This window comes from Otolemur garnettii, unplaced genomic scaffold (assembly GCF_000181295.1).
Source record: "Otolemur garnettii isolate 467f Iridium unplaced genomic scaffold, OtoGar3 scaffold00050, whole genome shotgun sequence".
NCBI lineage: Eukaryota > Metazoa > Chordata > Mammalia > Primates > Galagidae > Otolemur > Otolemur garnettii.
The window spans coordinates 6,967,947-6,988,502 of NW_003852445.1; the positions used below are offsets into that span (position 1 = coordinate 6,967,947).

General features: G+C 53.5%; 1 protein-coding gene across 2 annotated transcripts; it reads right to left on the reverse strand.

Annotated features, from left to right (window-relative positions):
* Positions 1–104: 104 nt before the first annotated feature.
* Positions 105–20,456, reverse strand: PLCB2 (phospholipase C beta 2). 2 transcript variants are annotated; one of them, XM_012806380.2, is made up of 32 exons: positions 20,132–20,456; positions 16,948–17,025; positions 16,341–16,409; positions 15,585–15,725; positions 15,385–15,464; positions 15,232–15,285; positions 15,055–15,130; positions 11,602–11,702; positions 11,274–11,440; positions 11,034–11,180; positions 10,696–10,853; positions 10,357–10,439; positions 10,002–10,086; positions 9,354–9,516; positions 9,165–9,274; positions 8,960–9,056; positions 7,856–7,940; positions 7,590–7,714; positions 6,941–7,095; positions 6,255–6,419; positions 5,310–5,409; positions 4,692–4,796; positions 4,429–4,523; positions 4,232–4,307; positions 3,960–4,007; positions 3,619–3,844; positions 3,369–3,534; positions 3,200–3,276; positions 3,015–3,110; positions 2,194–2,251; positions 1,501–1,587; positions 105–1,141 (listed from the first exon to the last, which is right to left on the reverse strand). In XM_012806380.2, exons 1-32 carry the CDS (start codon positions 20,213–20,215, stop codon positions 938–940), a joined length of 3,561 nt encoding a protein of 1,186 aa, XP_012661834.1. In that variant the 5' UTR covers positions 20,216–20,456; the 3' UTR covers positions 105–937. The 2 variants fall into 2 exon arrangements, with proteins under 2 accessions (XP_012661834.1, XP_023370084.1); XM_023514316.1 differs by having other exon boundaries at positions 3,960–4,040.
* Between the last annotated feature and the right edge of the window lie 100 nt (positions 20,457–20,556).

Sequence of the window (20,556 nt, forward strand, 5' to 3'; positions counted from 1 at the left end):
TTTTTTTTTTTTCTTCCTAGAACATTTTATTTCAGGGGCATTGCACCCACTCCCCATTCCATTTCCTAGTTGTAAAACAGAGGCCAGACTTCTTAGGCAGGAAATATTGGAACAGGGTTCTTTAGTAGAAATAGGAAGGAGAAAAATAAATAAACCAAACAAATTCAGGAGAGAAAATGATGCTGACCTTGTTAGGCACCCTAGGGGTACATGCTAGGAAGTGCCCTCCCCCAAACAGAGGGGTGATGCCAGGGCCAGGGTGGGAGTGTCCCAGAGACCACAGCCCCACATGACTCAGCAGCTGAGGCAGTTTTTCCATGTGAACCTCCCATCTCCAACAGGCAGAAGCTGATGGAAGGGATGTCAGCCAAGGACCCTAGGAGAGGCCATCCCAGGGAGCTGGAGGTAGTGCCAAGCTCTGCCTCAAGGAACTGACAACAGGCCTGAGATGGGGCCTGGAAGCCCAGGTGAGCTGCCCACCCTGAGGCAAGAGGGTTTGGAGTTTGGGTTTGGTTCCACTTGAACCACAGGTTCTAGCTGGGTAATTTCAACCCTCCAGGTGAAGAAACTGAGTTCAGAGTGGGGTACCAGTAGCTGTACACTAGGAAAGGCAGAGTGGAACCAGGATCCCATTTCTAGCTTCCCATCCACTCTTTTGCCCTAACAAATATATGACACTTAAACAGAGATCAGGGAGAAGGATGGGGAGCAGCAAGTCAGCTTGGAGAAGACTTCTAGGTCCAGAGAGGTCCTTGTCCTGATGGTACCTGACTCCTGCCTCCTCCTCTGTGCTAGCTGTTGAGGAGGGCTGTAACATCCAAGTGAGCTCAAGCTTCTCAGTCTCAGCATGCTGGAATTCTGTTCTCCAGGGGGACAGAGTCATGTCCCAGAAAAGGGTCTAAACATCCTTGCTAACTGTCCCAGTGGGGTGGGGGCATCAGAGGCGGCTGTCCTGGACATCGGCCTTTACTGTGACAGGATGCTGCTCACACAGCTCCCCAGAGGCCTCAGAGGGCCACTCAGGCTTGTCCTCCACCTCAGAGGGGAAGCAGGTCCTAAGGCAGGCCTTCACCGACTCCTTCACCTCGGCCTCCAGACCCTTCATCCTGGCCTCATACTCTGCCAAAGCCTCCTGGTGGAACTGTGGAGACAGCAAGGACTGCAGCCAGACTGAGGAGGGGCCCTTTGTGCCTCTCTCTCCCTGGGCAGTGGAAGAAAAAGAAGCCCAGTCTCCTCGTTCAAAGCTTCCAGGAGACTGGAGTTGCAGGAAGGGGTGGTGGAGCCCATCAGGGAGCCTCTTAGGCGTGGGGATGCCAGCCAGGCAAAGAGATCTGCAGAGCTGCCTCACTGGACCCAGTGGGAACCAGCGCCTGTGGACCCACTCATAAGGGATGATGTCCCACTTCCCCTGACCTCCTAATTGGCAGTTCCCTGGAGCAAGGCCCCTTCACACCCTGGAGTCTGTCCACCTCTGCTGAGGTTTGGGCAGTGGTCTGTTACCTGCTTTTCCATCTCCCGGATCTGTTCCAGGCAGGCCACCTGCTTCTCCTCCAGCTTCTCCTGGTGCCTCTCCAGGTTCTCTGTCATCTGGATGGCAGTGAAAGGCAGGAAATCAGGACAGCACACACAGGCAACCTGGGCTGGAATCCAGCTATAATCCCAGCTAAAATGTTGCAAAACTTTGGATGAAATCCTTAACCTTTGGGCAGTCTTTTTATTTTGTAAAATGAGGATACAAGTACCTGTCTCTCTGGATTATAAAGGATTATATGAGACAACTCGTGGGAAGCACCTGGCATAGCTCCTAGAACAGGGCAGGACTCAGTAGATGGTAGTTCTGTTACAGAGGTTAATAATCCCCAGGGCGCCTTTGGGTCCATTCTCAGCAAGTTCTTCCTTCCTCTTCCAATTCCTTGGCACCTCAGGAAGCCCTTCTTACTAGCTCTTTGCTCATCCACTCCAATGCCATCCTCCCCTTTGCAGCTAACCCATATTGTTACCATGCAGGGGAGCTGGCCAGAGAAAGACCCTTCAGGGGACTTCAACTTCTATAACCAGGCCAGAGCCCAGGGATGCCCCCCCTCCCCAGCTGCATGGATAGCTCAAGACAATGCATCTCCTAATGGCAAAGTAAGAGTCTGGGGCTGCCCCTGCCCACTAAGAGAGAAAGAGAGAGAGACAGCCCTTACACACCTGCTTAATGACCTGCACCACTTCCTGGATGTGGGAGTTGTTAATCTCTCTCTTCAACCTGTTGAGAAATTAGGGTTTTAGAAAAGGCAGGAGGTAATCTTAGCACTCTGGGAGGCCAAGGCAGGTAGATTGCCTGAGCTCAGGAGTTAGAGACCAGCCTGAGCAAGAGCGAGATCCCACCTGTACAAATAGCCAGATGTTCTGGCAGGTGCCTGTAGTCCCAGCTACTTGGGAGGCTGAGACAAGAAGATATCCTGTGCCCAAGAGTTTGAGGTTGCTGTGAGCTATGATACCACAGCACTCTACTGAGGGCCACAAAGTGAGACAAGGAAGGAAGGAACAAAGGAATTAAAAAAGAAAGGAAAGGAAAGAAAGGTAGGAGCCCCCTGGTGAAGGTTGAGTGAGATGACGTCTCCTCAGGGTGTAGGCAAATGAAAATCCATCATAGGGATGGGAACAAGACAGAGGGCCAGCAGACCCAAGGAGGATGTAGGGGCCCTCTGAGAGAACAGCTGCCTCACTAAAACACACCGTCCTTCAAGGCTTCCATGGGAAGCACAAGTCGGAAGCAGAGCCACCAGAGTGGCCAGGCTGCTGTCGGAAGGCTCCAGCTTCCTCTGAGAAGGCCAATTTCCCTCCAAAGCACTCCTCTGTCCTAGTAATGTTGACATCTGTGTTTTGTTCTCTGATCAGAGGTGAGAGAGGTGAGATCAACTTTTTCAAGAGCCAGGGAAGAGGCACATTTTGGGGAACCAAGTCCGTATCCACTTGCAAAGAGGTCCCTTTCCACCTGGGGTGGGTTCTGCCCTTTCAGGGCTCACCTCTCCTGGGCCATCTTGTCTGTGGTGGCTTTGGTCATGGCCTGGATCCTCTCCAGCCTTTTGGCTTCCAGTTTTTTCTTCATCTCTTTAGTGTCCCTGCAGAGAGACAGACAAGAGGGATGTTTTGTGGAGCCCGAGTCCTTGCTGAGAGTTGAGAGCTAGGTATGGGAGGGGGGCATTCCTACATCTCCGAGGCCTCCTTGAGGGCCTTCAGCTCTGCCGCCTGTTTCTCTGTGGCCAGCGCCATCATCTTGGCGATTTGCTGCGGGGAGAGGAAGGAAGGGCTTGGGGAGAAGCCCCATGTGGTGCGGAGGAGTGAGGGGGCTTGGCTGGGTTGTCGCCCCCCCTCAGCACCTCAGCCACCTGCTGCTCCTTGCATTTCAGGATGCTCTCGTACTGCTCCTCGCCCTGCCGCAGCAGCTCCAGCTCCAACCTCTCCCTCAGCTCCCGCAGGCGCGCGTCCGCGCCCTCGGGGCCCTCTCCCGGCGCGGCTCCGGCGCTCTCCCCGCTCGGCAGGCTCCTGAGGAAGCCACGTGGCGACAGACTCTGAGCCCTCGGCCGCTCGCCTGCGCCGTGGGGGCCACGTGGCCTCAGTGGCCCTTACCTTTTCTTGTGGGAGCCCTTTCCCGGGCAGAGCTTGCGACCCCCGCCGCCGCCCCCCGCGCCCGGCGGCCGGAGCTCCGCCAGCTGCGCCGCGCCCCGCTGCAGCAGCTCCTCCCAGCGCCGCGCGCCGCGCCGCTCCAGCTCCCGCAGCTCCTTCTCGTGCCGCCTCTGCAGCTTCACGACGCCCTTCTGCTCCCGAAGCTCCTCCAGGCTGGCTGTCCTCGGCTCTGCCGAGACAGGGGTGACGCGCCGCAGCCCAGGCCGCCCTGCCCTCCTAGCCCGCCAGGTGCGGCGGCCCTCCCCAGACTCATCCCCACATCTTGGCGGCTCAGAAGGCCTTACCCGAGAATTCCTTCGTGGCCTCCTCCCTGGATCTGGCCCGGGCGGTGGCTGCAAAAGCCACAGGATGGGCTGGCAGGTTTCCTGGGAACCCTTGACTCAGTTCACGACCCCGACCCCGACCCCCTTCAGAGCTTCCCCAGTCCAGGGTTTCAGACAGCCCTTTCCCTCCCCAGGTGAGAGTCTGGCGACAGGGTGGGACGTGCCTGTGCACAGGGTGCAGCCCAGGAAAGTGGAGACCCTTCCACTAGGTGTGTGGACCCCGGAGTGCATACCTGCTGACCCGTTGCTTGTTGAGGCGAAGGTCCCATTGGCCTGAGTGGCCAAGGGATTCCCAAGTGGGAAGGGCTTCTGTGCAGGGAGAGCAGGTTAGGAAGGGGCTCTGATCTTCTAGGACGCTTCGCCCTCTCACCCTCCCCCAGAGAAGACAAAGCTCCCAGAAGCCCTTGGCAGGGGTCCAGGCAACACAGACCTCAGGCAGACCTCCCATGGCCTCCTTGAGCTTCACAGATTTCTTGTCATGGGCACTGAAGAACTTGATGGGGTTGGTGAGGGCCACGGTGAGATCTGGTGCACAGGGCGTTACCCGCCTGGGATGTATGGAGGCGTGCCTGGAGGCTTCCCCTGTCCTCACCCACTCCAGATACCCTATCCTGCCCCACTCTGGGGGCCTGCTTGATGAGCGGGGATGGGAAATGGACAGCCTGGTGCTCCTAGTGTGCCATGGGCTCCTACCTGCCCAGGCGTCAGGTACATAGTCCTTCATCTCCAGGAAGACAAAGAGAGCAGGCATAGTGAGTGGCATGTTGCTCTCGCTGCGTAGGCACAGATGGTGGTACCCTATTGGACATGGTGGGGTGGACAGTGAGCCAGAGCCCAGGCCTATCCAGCACTGCACACAAACAGCCCAGTACTCAAGGATTTGACTCTGATACTGCCTTACCCTGGCTGTGTGACTTTGGGCAAGTTACTTTAACTCTCTGAGGTTTTCCTCATTTGTGAGGTGGGGATAAGAGTGCCTACCTCATGTGACTAGTGTGAGGATTAAGTGAGAATGTGTTCTAAGCTCTCAGCACATTTTAAGTGCCCATAAATGTAAGCTGCTTGGAAAACTGCCCCAGTAGTTTCAGAAAATTACAGACATTCTGTTAGGTGGGCAGAGTTCCCACCTCTGTTATGTTCCTGGGGAGGTACTATTTCTGCCCCACTCCCTAGGGCTGATGACAGGAGGGGGTTAGGTAAGATCTTGGGGCCCCTCCTGAAAGCTAAGCTGCCCTGCCCTTCAGGCAGGCTCTCGATGCTGGCTTTGGTTTTCGACTCCTGGGAACAGCAAAAATGGACCCCTCTTCTTACCAGAATTTAGGGCATTAATGGGGATGATGCGATGTCCAAGAAACTTGTTGCCTTCCTCCATCACAGCCACCCTGAGGGAGGCCAGCTCAGGCATCAAGATCTGGGGAACAAGACAAGCTGGGGAGAGGAGAGGGAGCCAAGCTGCCCCCCTCCCTGGCTCCAGAAGGCTTAGCATCAGTGTGAGAACATGGCAGGCGTTAGCAGATTTGTGAGGACAGACAGAGGGCATGCTCTAGGCTACATACGTAAACATCTTCCCAACTCATACCATGACTAATCTCACAAAAGGGAGAAGGGCTAGACGTTCAACCAGGGCTGTGGGGACCTACTGTAGACTGCCCTTGGCAGCCTTGCCAACAGATCTCTAATGGGGATGCAAGATCTCCATGATTTCACAGGACCCTCAACCCTGGGCTGGGAGTTCTCATTTCTGCCTATAATGCTAACATGTCCACACATACGCACAAGCGTAAAACCAAGTAAACATCTGTAAACTTGAGTTTGGGACTTTTTTTTTGTTAATTCTGTCGCCCTAGAATTGAGTGCCATGGCATCACCATAGCTCATAGCAACCTCAAACTCATGGGTTCGAGTGATCTTCATGCCTCAGCTTCCTGAGTAGCTGGGACCACGGGTGGCCACCACAATGCCTGGCTAGTTTTTCTATTTTTTGTAGAGACAGGGTATCACTCTTACTCTGGCTGGTCTCAAACTCCTAAGCTCAAGTATCTACCCACCTCAGCCTCCCAGAGCACTAGGATTACAGGCGTAAGCCACCATGCCCAGCCTCGGTTTTGGACTCTTACAAATAAGGAAGGCACAGGGCAAGGGGTGGGGAGAGGAGAAGGAAGGTCGAGAAGCTCCCCTTATTTACTTCCTATCATCTGTAGACAGAAGCCAAGAACTAGGGTCAAACACCAGCCCCTGGCCTGCCCTAGCCCCCACCTTCTCAAAGACAAAGGGCTCCTCCTTCCAGACAGGATTAATAGAGTTGGTATTGGGTGATAGCTTGGTACGATAGCGCCTCTTGGGGTCCCCAGGAAGGCCAAACAGCTCCACTTCCACATAGGTGCGCACACTGCGTTCTGACAAGAACTGCCCAGAGATCACCTGGGGTGGGGAGATGGAGGCCGGCATCAGATCCTCACCTAGGCTCTTCCCTAAACACCAGGGGCTGCTGGATCCCCATAATTGAAATATCCATTTTGGGGTATTGTGAAGTGCCTCATTCAGCTCTGGCCACCAAGTAGGGGCTGTATGACTTGAGGGTTACAGCTAAGCTCTAAGGACCAGGTGCTTCCAGCATGAAGTGAAGATGTGGGCCTCCCACCTCCCCAGCCAAGGAGAGAACAATGCCCTCCCCTTGGCTGGGGATCCTGCTGCCCACTCTGCCCACTCTTCCCCCTCCCCCACCCAAGCCTCAGCCCTTCCTGATGGTTTCCATGGGGACCAAGTGGCAGCCTCCAGTGCTGAGGAGGAGGCAGTTTCCAAGGCAACTTGCCACTGCACGAACTGGCTGGGACTGAAGTTTTCAGGATATTGGGAGGGGCTGGGAGTAGAAGGGTGAGTTCCCGCGCCATTTTCCTCAAGACCCCAGCCCTCCCACCCGCTTGTCTGCCCCAGGGTCTTGCCGTGATGGAAAGAGTGGTGGCTACCACCACGTCAATGCGGTCCACCGAGAAGGGATTGAACTGCTTGTCCAGCCGGCGCATGAATTCATGCTTGAGGAGGTAACCACTCTGCCCATTGAACTCAAACACTGCCATATTCTGCTGCATGGGCAGGTCTGCAGAGACAGGGGCCCTCAGTGAGGAAGGCCTGGCCCTGGATCTGTGTTCAGTTTCCTACATATCCCAGCCTTTCTTGTCTGGCAAATGGGAGGTAAGGTAGACTGAAGGTTAGGGTTGCTCATGTCCCAGCCTGGTTCCTTGGGGTGACCCATCTCTCAGGAAGGGTCCACAGCCTCCACAGCCTGGACTCAGTAAGGAGCAAAGCCACACTAGACCAAAAGTTCACAATGGGAGTTGAGGCAGTGGGAACAGCTGTTTCTGTTGAGGCAGAGCAGCCAGAACCTATGCCAGCACCTCGGCATCTTCACATACATGTTTATGTATGTGCAATTATATGGGCCTGAGCTAAGGCACGTATAACTGGGCATGCTTCCAGAGTCTAAGCAAACATCAGGATACCCAGTCTATTCTAAAGACCACCAGGGATCGGGTGAAGATGGGAGGGGAAGGGGCCAGGAGAGAACTCTAAGGGTCCTGGGAGTGCCCTCACCCATTGTCTGGAAGTTGAGGGCGACCATCTGGCATCCAGCATTCCAGAACATCTGGGGCATATAGTTGGAGGAGTCCATGCGGGTTCCCTTGGGGTAAATGCGGCTCATCTGGCGCTTGTTGTAGCTTCCCCAGAGTATAGGAGCCTAGCCCGAGGCTGTCTGCACCAGAGGGACCCAGTAACCTACCCTGGGAGCCCTGGGACGCGGCCTTCCCCCATCCTTCCACCACACCCAGGGATCCTGGCTATTGAAGCCTCAAGGATACTCCACAAACTGCACTGCAGACTTGGAGAGCAGGTCATAAGCCTTGAGTTCCGTGAAGGAGGAGATGACATAACTTTGGTTCTTCTCTGTATGGGGAAGAAAATGTGGGGCTCCCATCAGGCTGCCCTCTATCTCAGCCCTGGCCTTCCCTGTGGAGCAGCTCCCACCAGCAAGAGATGTCTCCAGTCAAGCATTTTCATGGGGGCCTGAGGGTTTAGGAGCCCACCTCTGGAGAAAATTTATGGATAACAGTGCCTGCTGGAGGCAAAGTGTATTTACAAGGGATATGCACAGGGTAGGGTATGTGCTATGCTTCTGGAGAGTGAGGGCCACATGCCGAGGATGGGCACAGAGGGCATGGGGAACATGGTGGGCTGAGCCTCAGGGGTCAATAACTACTGTGCATGCACAGGGAGTATGGGCACATGCTGCAGTGTGCACGGGGAGTGAATCATCATGCAAGCTAGAGCTGAACACATGAGGGGAGGGGCACAGTAAAGGCAGGACCGCCATGGTTGTGCCCAGGTGGAGGTGCAGGCTGTGGGTTCAGGGATGAGGAGTCAAGGTTGCAGAGGTGCAACTGTCCACAGGAGGTGCTTGTGTTGGAGATACACAAGGAGAGTGAGAGAAATGCACTGTGCTTATGTCCAGGGAAGAAAAAGGCAAATAGCAGAGTGCAGGGAAGAGCGGAAGGGGCACTGTGCACCAGTGGCTTTCTTTGCCTTCCACCCCCTTCCAGGAAGTCTCATCTCCCAAGCTGGGGCTTCTGGGCTTGGGCCCACCCAAGGTGCTGTTCATCCCTGGGAGCCACAGAACCTGCCAGAGGCATTCTGGCTGAGGTGGTCTGTCATAGAAACTGGCCTGTCACTGACACACTCCAGAGCATTCTGTTTGGTGCCAAGTTCCTCAGTACAGTGCTGGGAAACTGGGAGCCACCGCCACTTAAACAAGACCTTTGCCTGACTCCTTGGCTGGGTATTTATAGACAGGGCCCCAAGTCCAAGGAAAGGGGAGATTCCCCTTCCTGTGGTCTCCGGATAACCTTCTCCTGAGTCTGGCCCAAACTCCACTCACCACCCCAGCATCAGCACTCACACTGACTTACGGGCAGAGAACTCAAAGGAGACGAACTTAGTGGGCTGGATGTAATTAACCAGGCTGGACATCTCCTCATAAGCTGTCACCTCCAGGCCTGCTGTGCCCTAGAGAGGCAGGAGGAGAGAAGCAGAGGTGGGAAGCCCCTAGCCCAGAAACATAGAGGGCCTTGCAGTGGAGGATGGCAGAAGGGCCTTGGGACTGTCCCCACACACCTCATCAGACTGCATCTTCTTTATCTCCTCTTCATCCAGGGTTCCTGACTCCTCCTCTTCCTCTTTCACCTCCTTCTCCTCCAGCTCAGTCCCATCCTCACCAGCCCACACTGTCACACACAGCTCTGTCACATAGGCTTCTCGAGCCCTGCCCCTCTGCTATTCTAGCCCAGTCCTCTCCTGACTTACCCGAGTTCTCACTGGCTGGGGCACTGGAAGGGCAACTGCACTCAGTCTCCCCACCAGGCTCCTTGCTGAGGGATTCAGACCCAGAAAACTGGTTCTTTTTGTTCTTGATGAGGATCTTGCCCCTGAGATCCTCAGGGCTGGGCAGGGAGATGCCTGATTCTAGCTGCAGAGAGAGAGGCAAGAGGGTTGGTACCTCACCTTCAGGGTGTAGTCTAAGCTCCTTCGTACCAAGTGTGCTCCTCTGTCCTCTGCCTACTCCCCCTAACCTCCATTCTTGCTGAGATAAACCAATTCATACTTCAGGTTTAATCTTAGCCATCACTTCCTCCAGGAAGCCTTCCCTGATCCTCCAAGACCAGATCAGAACTCCCCAGATACTCCTATAACAATCACTGGGCTATAATGATCTGGTTACTTGTCTGTCTCTCCACTAGAAGGTAATGAACCTGAGGGCAGGGACTATGTCTTTGTCACTAACCTACCACAAAGTGCCCAGCACAATGCGTGACACATGGTAGGTAACAGGACCCCATCCCCACAATCCAACCAAGTGAACCCCATCATCTTCTGGGGACATCCCCCTCTCTAACCTGGCCCCCAACTGTCCCAGGCCCCAGACTGAAATGTCCCATAGCAAAGTCCACTCACTGGGAACTTTTCCAGGGGCTCTGTGAGCAGCATATCCCCAAAGATTGTCCGGCAATACTCAGCCATCTTAGCCTGTTGGCGGGGTCTGCAGGGAGCAAAGGTGGGTATGGTTCAGCAGCTCAGCTCCAACCCTTTTGTCCATCCTTTTGTGCCTTGATGACCCAGATCAGGGACCCAGGAGGTCAGGGAGGCAGGGACATAGGCAGGAGAGTTGTGGGATCCCAACAAGATTTTATTGAGACCTGGATGAGAGCTGGAGGGGACAGTTAGAGGCTGAGGTCACTGGGAGGAGAGTGGTTCTAGGCAAGAGACTCAGGGCTGGGTGAGAATGCACCTGAAGGGCCTGAATACTCACGAGTCCACATGATTTTCAAATGACAGGATGACAGGATAAGGGGAGGTCTTAAAGGCACTTTCTGCAATAGCCTCAATTGCTTCCTGGAGGAGAAAAGCACCTAGTGGGCAGAGGTCCAAGTGCCCCTTCCCCGATGGTGCCACCCCCACTCCCCAGTTTCAATCCCACACATAACTAGGTGGCCATTGTTGGTCCCTGTGCCCTCTAGTGGCCTACATTGGTCCAAAACCTTCCAGTCATTCCTTCCCTCCAGCTAAAGTCCCCCTAACCCTAAAAGGCTTCTGGCCAAGGGCTCTTCCCTACTGACACTGCTACCAGCCTGCAAACCCTGAGTCTCACCTTAAAGAAGATGTCTGTGGTCATGGTGAAGCCATGGGTGATGATGGGCTCCTCGTCTGGGGGCTTCCCTTTCCAGCAGTCTAGCTCCACACACCGGCAGCCAGACAGCAGCACTTGACGGTACATCTCAGCCGAGGAAAGGCCTGAGAACTGGCCGGCTGAGCCAGGGGGTGAGGAGGGGCAGGGCATCACCCTGGGCAGTGCAACTACCCCCTGCCCCACCCCACTCTGTGCTACTGCCAGGGTCAGCAGTACATGGGCAACACTTGTCGAGGGTTCAGGGAACAGAAGCCATCCCCATGAAAGCAGAGATCAGCAATGAGGTTGCCAGGGCCCACCTGTCAGGTAGGTGTTGTGGGAGGAATTGATGAAGTAATGATTGAGTGGCTGTGTCATATCATGGTGGACCAGCAGCTTGTCCTGGGCCAGCACGCTGTTCTCTGGTCCACAGAGAAACCAGACCATGCCCTCAGGGGACAGCTGGCCTAGGAGACAGGGGATATCTGTCAGGGATGCAGCCCAGCTGCCAGGGCACAGAAGGACCATGGAGGGTGAGGGTGAGTTCTCTTAGTCCTCACCCCTCTGCACGTTGATGCCACTGGGCTCATACTTGTCAATGAGGCCCTGCACCTGGTCAGGCCGTGCTGGCGGGAACAGCAGGGAGTTAAGCCGTGAGTCCCGCTGTTTCTGGTTGATGAACTTGGTCAGGTGCTCCTTAGTCATGTAGGGTTTGGCCTTAGCATGGCTGTAGGCCAGAGAGAGGAGCGCAGGTCCATGTCCCTTGGGCCTGGAGGCTCAGACAATCCCCTCTTCCATGCAGCCTCCTGATTCTCAGCATGGCATGGGGAAAAGGGGACTGCTGGCTACCACCCCTTCCCCATTCCCAGCCCAGCCCAGGAAGCTCACTAGGAGGTGAAGATCTCATCTATTTCTGGCCGAGGACAGAGGCTCATGAGGAAACTCTTGTAGACGGGTTCTGGGAAGTCCTCAGGATTGATGGCATCATTCTGGGGGAATACTTTTAACTTTAACTTGCAATTAAAAATTAATTACCTTAGCCGGGCATAGTGGCAGGTGCCTATAGTCCCAGCTGCTAGGGAGGCTGGGGCAAGAGAATTGCTTAAGCCGAAGACTTTGAGGTTGCTGTGAGCTATGACAGCAGAGCACTCTACTGAGGGTGACAAAGTAAGACTCTGTCCCCATAAAAATTAAAAAAAAAAAAAAAGAATTACTTAACTACAAAGAAAGAAAAAAGGCTCTTCTGTATTAAGCTGAAGTCTTGTGTCCCGGTACCTTATCACCCCTGCCCTCACCTTCTCAGAGATGAGAACCACAAAATAGGCCTAGCCCTGGCAAGCGGACCTGGTCAGAAGAAAGGCTCAAGGCAGACAGAGGACTATGAAGGCCACCCCAGACACTCACTTCTCAAGGCCCTGGCTGCTGAGCAGAGAACATGCTGAGCTGGTTTGCTTTGACACTGATTTTAGACAGTGACTAGTCCCTTGGCTGGGGTAGGATTAGAAATAAGAAGGATCAGAATGAGGTAAAGAAGGGGTGAGAAGAAAGTGGTACTGCTTTCCAGGGCAGTGGGCTATCTTTTGGGGATGTTTTTCTTTTTAAAATGAAGGACACATTTTTAAAAATAGGTACCTAACAATAGAGCCCCAATATACAAAAAGTAAAAACTGGCAGAATTGAAGGGAGAAACAGACAAATTGACAATAATAATTGGAGATATCAAAAGCACAGGAGGTCAAAAACAAAAACACAAGAATCTGGACTTTAATAGAGAAATTAAAATTAAAAACTTTTGTGAAGACCGGGCTCAGTGGCACAAAATAATATACACTAGGCCAGGTATGGTGGCCTCATGTAATTCTAGTACTCTGGGAGAATGTACCAGGTGGATCACCTGAGCTCAGGGGTTTAAGAGTAGCCTGAGCAACAGCAAGACTCCATCTCTACTAAAAATAAGAAAACCTAGCCAGGTACTGTGGCAAGTGCCTGTGGTCCTAGCTATTTGGGAGGCAGAGGCAGGAGGATCACTTGAGCTCAAGAGTTTGAGGTTGCTATGAGCTATGACATCATAGCAATCTACCCAGGGCACAGAGTGATATTCTATCTCAAAAAAAAAAAAAAAAAGAAGAAGAAGAAGAAGAAGAAGTACATGTATGTGATAGCCAAAAAGTAGCCAAAAAGTAGGAATAACCCAAATGTCCACTGACTGATGAATAGATAAACAAATTATGGTATACCCACACAATGGAATATTGTTTGGCAACAAAAAAGGAGTGAAGCACTGATTCATGCTACAACATGAATAAACCTTGAAAACATCAAGTAAATAAAGTCTAACATCAAAGACCACATATTGTATGATTCCATTTAGATGAAATGCCCAGGGCAGTGCCTGTGGCTCAAGGAGTAGGGCGCCAGCTCCATATACTGGAGGTGGTAGGTCCAAACCCAGCCCCAGTCAAAATTGCAGAAAGAAAGAAATGCCCACAATAGGCAAATCCATAGGAACAGAACCAGAGATTTAGTAGTATTCAGGGATTTTGTGCCTTTTTTCCCCCCAAAACCCATTAAAATGTCTTTCAGGACATTTACTTTACTGGAAGGCTAACATCAATCATAGTTGGGAACAGTGGGCCTAAGCAGGAAAACTTGCCTGGATCACCCCCAAAACCACCCCCCTCTCTTTTTAAGAGTGTCTTACTCTGTCACCCTTGGTAGAATGCCATGGTGTTGCTCACAGCAACCTCAAACCCTTGGGCTCAGGGGTGGTGCCTGTGTCTCAAAGGAGTAGGGTGCCAGCCCCATATGCTGGAGGTAGGTGGTTCAAACCCAGCCCTGGCCAAAAACTGCAAAAAAAAAAAAAAAAAAAACTCTTGGGCTCAGGCAGTCCTCCTGCCTCAACCTCCCAAGTAGCTGAGATGCCCACCACAATGCCTGCCTAATTTTTCCATTTTTAGTAGAGATGGGTCTGACTCTTGCTCAGGTTGGTCTTGAACTCCTGAGCTCAAGTGATCCACCTGCTTTGGCCTCCCAGAGTGCTAGGATGATGGGCGTGAGCCACCACACCTGGCCCCAAGCCATGTTCTGTTAGTGACTTCTACTGGGAAACAAGGAGAATGGATGGAAAGGAAAAAAGGAGGGTGGATGTGTACTGACAACAGACAGGCAGTGCTGGCTACGTGGACTGCAGCAGCAGGCCATCCCTGCCCGCTCCCCCACCCCATGCTTGCATCCCCACTGACTGACTTTGGATCAAGAGGTCATCAACTCTGCAGAGCTGGGACTATGGGGGACATGTTCCTCCTGGGATTGATGTGAGCATGTGATCAACAAGGGCTTTAGTTTTATTTAGTTATAATGTTCCAAATTCCTACTAGGAGAAAATACTCTATGGGGTGAAGATTGAGACCTAAATGACTCAAGCAGGGGACAGGGCACTGAGGTCCACTCCCTTAGCCAAGTGTGAACCCTGACTCAGGGCCATACCTGCCCAGAGGGCTCCTAATTCACATAAGGCACCTCATGTGGTGATCTTCCTTACAACTTGCAATTAAAAATTAATTACTTGGCTCGGCGCCTGTGGCTCAAGTGGCTAAGGCGCCAGCCACATACACCTAAGGTGGCGGGTTCGAATCCCCAGCCCGGGCCCGCCAAACAACAATGACGGCTGCAACCAAAAAATGGCCAGGCATTGTGGCGGGTGCCTGTAGTCCCAGCTACTTGGGAGGCTGAGGCAGGAGACTCGCTTGAGCCCAGGAGTTGGAGGTTGCTGTGAACGTGATGCCATGACACTCTACCCAGGTGGATAGCTTGAGGCTCCGTCTCAAAAAAAAATAAAATAAAATAAAATAAAAATTAATTACTTAACTACAAAGAAATAAAAAAATGTTTTTCTGTATTGAACTGAAGTCTTATGTCATGGCAGCTTTCACCCTTGGTTCCCGTCCTCTCCCCCATGCCCTGCAGAACTAGTCCCTTCCTGCAGCTTCCAGATCCCTGCAGACTGCCTCTTGTGGCTGTTGACCTCATCTTGCTCCTTTAGGCTGAAAACACTCACGCTTGCTCAGCTTCCATTCCCAAGAAGAATGGGAGAGCACACTACGTCTGCTTGCCTGGCTCCAGCACCATCCGGGGTGCGGATGACCTCCCCTGAACCCAGCATCTCACCCCCATGCCATCTCTGTGCCTGCTATCATAAGCAGTGGCTCTAGGGTTAGTTGGCTCTTCAAGTGGTCAGCTGGGACTGTGATGTCATCTGGGTCTCCAGCTCCGCCTTCCTGGCAAGTTGCTCTCTAGTGGGAGGAGAATACTGGGCTGGCTGGGGGTAGGGAAACCACTCACCTTGCCTTTTGGGAGGTGGCAGGCACTGAGAGCAGCTTCCACCTTCTTGCGGTCAGCAGGAAACATCTGGAAAAAACTAACGGGGCAGAGAAAGGGAGCAGGCAAAGAGAGGAGTCAGGCCTGGAGAGAGAAGGCTTCGAGCAGCAGGTGGCTGTGGCAGGGCGCTGGGAGACTCACTTCTTCACAGGGATCTTCCCTTCAGGGCTGAGCTGCATCTTGAGCTTCACTAGGCTGGAGAGGCAGAGAGCAGCCTGTCAAGGCCTGGGGCTGGCACACTGCTCTCCGCCCCGCCACCCCCTGCGCTTGGGTTGAGGCCAGACAGGCACTTACATCTTGTCCAGGAAGGTGCTGCGGGGGGCATTGGCCATCAATGGGTGCTTGACCAGGGCCAGTACATCCTCAGCCCAGACCTACAAGGCCACAGAGCACAGCCATCAGGCCCCCAGCCACCCCATAGCCCAGGCCTGTGTCTCTCAGGAAGTCCAGGCTATCCCAGGTGCCAAGGCCCAGGCCAGGTGGTCCCTGTGTACCTTGCCCACATTCTCCTTGTAGGAGACGAAGTTGTGGAAGGTGAGGTCCACCATGTCGGGGCCGGACACCACCGTGAGAGTCTTCAGCAGAAAGTTGTTGTCAGGAAAGTCCATGTTGAAGACCTCCCGGAGTTTCTGGCTCTGCAGCAAATGGTGACATAGTTAGAACTGGGGCTGTGCCCTAGCCCTAGCATGGCCCACGGGGGCAGAATCCCATCTCTATCCCAGGAACCACAGGCCTCAGCATCTTCCTACCCCTGACTCCAGGACGGGCCTGGGAAGGAGAGGCCCATAGGAAGAGATGAGCCAAGACAGCAGCACCTGGAGGCCCATGTACTTTGCCACTTTTGCTTGAAGATAGATTCTTAGCTCCCAGTCTCAGGGAATCCTGCTTCCTACCAATCTCTTCCTGCAATTTTCCTACCAACATTAGGCAAATACAGGCAAACCAGTTGGAGGGTAGGGGTAAGCCACACCTCCTATACAGCTGGAGAGCTCTAGGGGCAGTAGCTGGGTCTTCCCCCCACATCTCACCAGTGTCTCTGTTGACTATGCCTGCAGCTTGGAAACACAGAGCCCAGGCAAGCTAGGAGCAGACATACCCCTTCCTTGGCTCAGGGCTGGGATCCTTGCTGCACAACCCAGGACCCATTCCCCTCGCTCCAGAGATCAGGCTTCTCACTCTCAGAGGGACTCCTGCCCTTGCCCGTGGAGAGGGTGGCTGCACTGAGCCTGGGCTACTATGTGCCCACCTACCTTGGGTATCTTGGCAAACTTCCCAAAGCGGGTGTCCCGGATGCTGGTGATATCTAGAAGCTCTATCTCCTGGAGCAAAACAAAAAGGTCAGAAAGAAGAGAGTTTCCATACCCCTGTAAATCTTGGCCCACTGCCCTCTTGAGATGCCAAGACTACCTGGGACCACCTCTACCCTCCCACAGACCAGGTTCTCTCTACTTAAGGGGACCCTCCTCTTTCCCTTCTATCTGTTCCTTCCTGGCTCAGGAGCTGTGGCCTACAGTCTTTCCTCCACTGTCCTGGGCCCTTGCCAGGTTCCCTTCCTGTCCTTCTGCCCAGCTGCTGAGGTGTTTCCCTGATTCTCTGAGCCCTCAAGTTAAGGGCCACAGGGCCATAGGCTGAGCAGCAGCCTTCAGCAGCAGCTCTTTTTCCTTTTTCTCCCTCCCAAAGGACTGCTAGCTAAGTCTAGAGCATCTGGGCCCAAGGCAGCTGTGGGTTGACGTGACTATATCCTCCCTCCCGGAGCAAACAGCCCTGCCTACAGAGAGTCTCCCCAAGGCACACTTCCAGGCCATTCTCTACTCCCTAGCATCCATGCCTCCACCACAGGAGGCAGGGGCTTCTCACCTTACTCTGATATGTCCAGTACAAGTAATAGCCCTTGGGGTCCACACGGAGGATAACTGGGGATGCAATTGTTGTTTCCTGCAGAGAGAAGGAATCTCTGTTCCGAGACCTCAGGGCAAGCTCCCTGGCCCAGGCCACTAGTTTCAGAGCCCATCATCTTCCTAGAAAGTGCCCTTCCCAGGAGTCTGAAGGCATTTTCCTTTGTTCTCAAGAGCTAAGCACTGTGAGGGATAGTGGATTGGGGCTGTCATTTCTGGGAAAGAGGAGGTTCCACTCTAAGACCCAAAAAGAGGTTCTCCCTCTAGGCCCTAGACAAGGTCTTGGCCCCCACCTTACCATGGTCTCAAGGGTCATGGCTGAGCCAAAGGGTAGCATATCTTTCCTCAAACTCTCTGCTTCCACCCAGGACAGCCCTAACTCCTGCACATACATCCGAGGCCCCACACAATCCAGTTGCATCTTAATTGCCCACATGCCCAGCCTCCCCTCCATGAATGTGCCCCATCCATCCATCCAACTGTCCCATAAAGACACCAAGTGCCTCCCCACTCTCTACCTCCAAACCTGAGCACCCCTTTGAAAAGTTTCCCCTGAAATATGCTGAAACATGCTGGGGTTGAGGGCTTGTTCATAGATTCAAAAGCCCTCCTAGGGAATCCCAGGGGCTCATAGGCTCCAGGACTAGACCATGACCTTAGTGTTTGCTGAATGAGAAAATGAATGAATAAATGAACTCATCTGCTAAATTTCTGTTCCACTCACACAAGTACATAGGTTACTTTTTATTTTAATGGGCTTTGTATATGTATATATAAGATTTTAAAATTAAAGTTCCCAACAAGCATGTAGTTACAGCATGCTAAACCAGACCAAATGCAGCATTTATCAAAGAAGTGATCAAAAAATGTTTCTCAGATCAGGAGTAGTTAGAGTCTGAACAGAAGAGACGATTTTGTGAGGAAGTAAATTCTAGAGAAAATTGTGTTAACAGCAACTCCCTTCCTTCCCTAAGTGAGGGTTGGAGGTGCCCCATCCCTCACCTAAGTCTAGTGAGGGGTTTCAACTCTACTTGGACAGCTTTTGTGATTCGTGAAGCTGTGAAGCACAATGACTGAGGTCAGACACTGCCCAGGAAAACACAGTGGGCCTCAGGGGGGCTGAGTCTCTGTGAGTCACAGCAGAGAGATGCTGGCGTCTTGGGGGAGCCCGCACCCCAACCTGTGGTGGGACAGAGCATGCATGAGTATTTACTGGGGTCTGGAGTTGGCCCATTAGAGAGAGAGGGCAAAAGAGTCCAAAGCCACAGGAAGCTGAAAGTGGGAACGAGGGGCTAGAAGCCATTGTGAGTGATCCCCTAAAACAAAGATGTCAAGGGGACCTTGGGCAAGAGTGCAGGGGGAAGGGTTTCCCAAGAATCCTGAAAAATGTCCACCAGAAAAAGAATAAGTTTTGAGCTTCTCCCAGGCTCATAGACCATGAGCCAGCTTATGAGAGCAATCATTAAAAAAAAAAAGAACTTTGGCTCGGTGCCTATGGTTCAACCAGCTAGGGCGCCAGCCACGTACACCTAAGGTGGCGGGTTCGAATCCTCAGCCCAGACCTGCCAAAACAACAATGACGGCTGCAACCAAAAAAAAAAAAAAAAAAAGAACTTTGTTACCCTTCTCCCACCTCCCTCCCTGCTGGAAGAGCAGGGCATCCCAAGGCCCTTCTAGAGGGCCAGCAGCCCACTTGAAACCATTCCTAGAGGGAGAAGGACGCAAGATGTAATTCTAAATTAAGGTTGGAGTTTTGATTATAACTAGTTTCTGAAATAGGACTGGGTTCTCCGATGAGCAGTGACCATTGGACTATTACCCAAGAATGAATGTAATATCTTGTGGCTTTCTGAGTTTCATGTCATCTGTTAACCAGGCTAAATGCAGCCTGAAAGCGGAGCCCAGTCTCATAGGCGCATGTGCCCTGTGACAAGGCTTGGGACATTCTTGGTCATGCAGGTCAGGATCCAGGGAACATGCAGTGCCCCACTCTGGGGAGGGAAAGGGAGCAGCCAGGTATACAGGTGCTGGCTCCAGGAGAGTCACATGGCATGTCCCCACCCTTGGTGATCCCCTGCCCAGTCAGGATCCACTGCCCAGAGGAACTGAGAGAAGCCGCTTCACTTTTCATTCTGAGCCACTTCCTTCATCCCACAGGCTCATAGGGCATGCCACCTCCATGCTATCACCAAGTCACATCAACCACCTCTCTTGTAGGGAAGCAGGAAGCATTTCACAGGACCCTCGCCATCGTCAGAGCAGACAGATCCCTCAAGCTAGTCCATCCCTGAAAGCCCTATACCCAGATGCCCCCATCCCACCATAAGATGGCCAAGCCAGCCCTATAGGCCTTCTCCCCTCCCCCCAGAGCCTTCAATTCTCTGATTCTCATGGGGACAGTCCACAGCCTCCCCTCCCTGAAGGAGAGTCCCCCTACTGTTCTCTCCAGCTCAACAGCAACGTTTTCAGGGTCCAGGAGGACCCAGAGGCTGGGTTGCAATCCCAGTTTATGAAGGAGCAGACACAGTGAAGACAGGCATAGCCGTGAAGCAGACAGGCGGGTGCTGGGGACAAGGCTGCGCCCAACAAGGGGAAGCAGAAGTCACTTATAACAGTTCCTTCCCCGGCTGGGAGCAGAGGCCTCCTGTCCTCACTTGGGTCCAGAGGCCTTTTGTGGCTGCCCCCACAGGAACAGAGGGGAGAACCGGGCTTTCCTGAGACAGGGACAGTGCCCAGTCGAGACCGGTGAAGGAGTCAGGTCTGGGCACCCTACCAGAGCAGAGCAGAATGCCTGAGCTAACAGTGAGAGCCGGGCTCACCTCTCCCTCTGCCAGCCTCTGCTCCGGGGCGTGATTTCCGCCTACCAAGTTGCAGCCAGGAGTAACAACCCCTGCTCTTCTTGGGGGCTTTGGGGCAGGACAGATCCCGAAGAGACCACCTCTGGTGCCCACCCAAGTGGCCCACCCTGTTCTCACACCCAGACACCCAGCAGCTTAAGGACACATACCCTCAGCCCAGCCTGTTTATCGGCTGCCTGGCTGAACTACACGGGCGCCTGAGTCTTAGGAGACATAAACCAACCCTCTGACACCAGCAAAGCCCACTAGCAGCCTGGCCCTGCCACCCTGTGCCCCTGCCCCACTTACATCGTCCCATTTGATGAAGCGCTCCCCTTGGCTCAGATACGCCTTCACCTTGGGGGGCAGCAGGACAGGGTTGAGAAGAGACATGGTGCCAAGTGTCCCTTTCTGGAGAGGCAGGGTAGATATAGGCCGGAGGAGGAGGAGGGAAGGAAGGCGAGCAGGAGGGGGAGACAAGCTGTGCTCACATGGCACCTTCCCTGAGCTGGTCCGGAAGTCTGGGTGCTCTTATAGCCCACCAGTGGCTGAGGCTGAGTGAAGGGCTGAGAGCTGGGCCAGGGGCCCATCTGCCTTGTAAATCAGCCTCCTCCCGCCCTGTTTGCAGTGGGGGCTGTGGTGGCTGCTCCTGACCAGGGAGGCTGGGCTGCTCTGGAAGCTCCGGCCCCCACCCTGTGCCTCAGCACTTCCTACTCAGGGCTTCCTTCTCTACG

Excerpts from the sequence above, each read along its gene's own strand:
- PLCB2 (XM_023514316.1), bottom strand. The coding sequence starts at position 20,215 with ATGTCTCTTCTCAACCCTGTCCTGCTGCCCCCCAAGGTGAAGGCGTAT. Across the intron at positions 11,441-11,601 it reads GATGAGATCTTCACCTCCTA|CCATGCTAAGGCCAAACCCT; the intron begins GTGAGCTTCCTG and ends TCTGGCCTACAG. Across the intron at positions 7,941-8,959 it reads CTCCTTTGAGTTCTCTGCCC|AGAAGAACCAAAGTTATGTC; the intron begins GTAAGTCAGTGT and ends TTCCCCATACAG.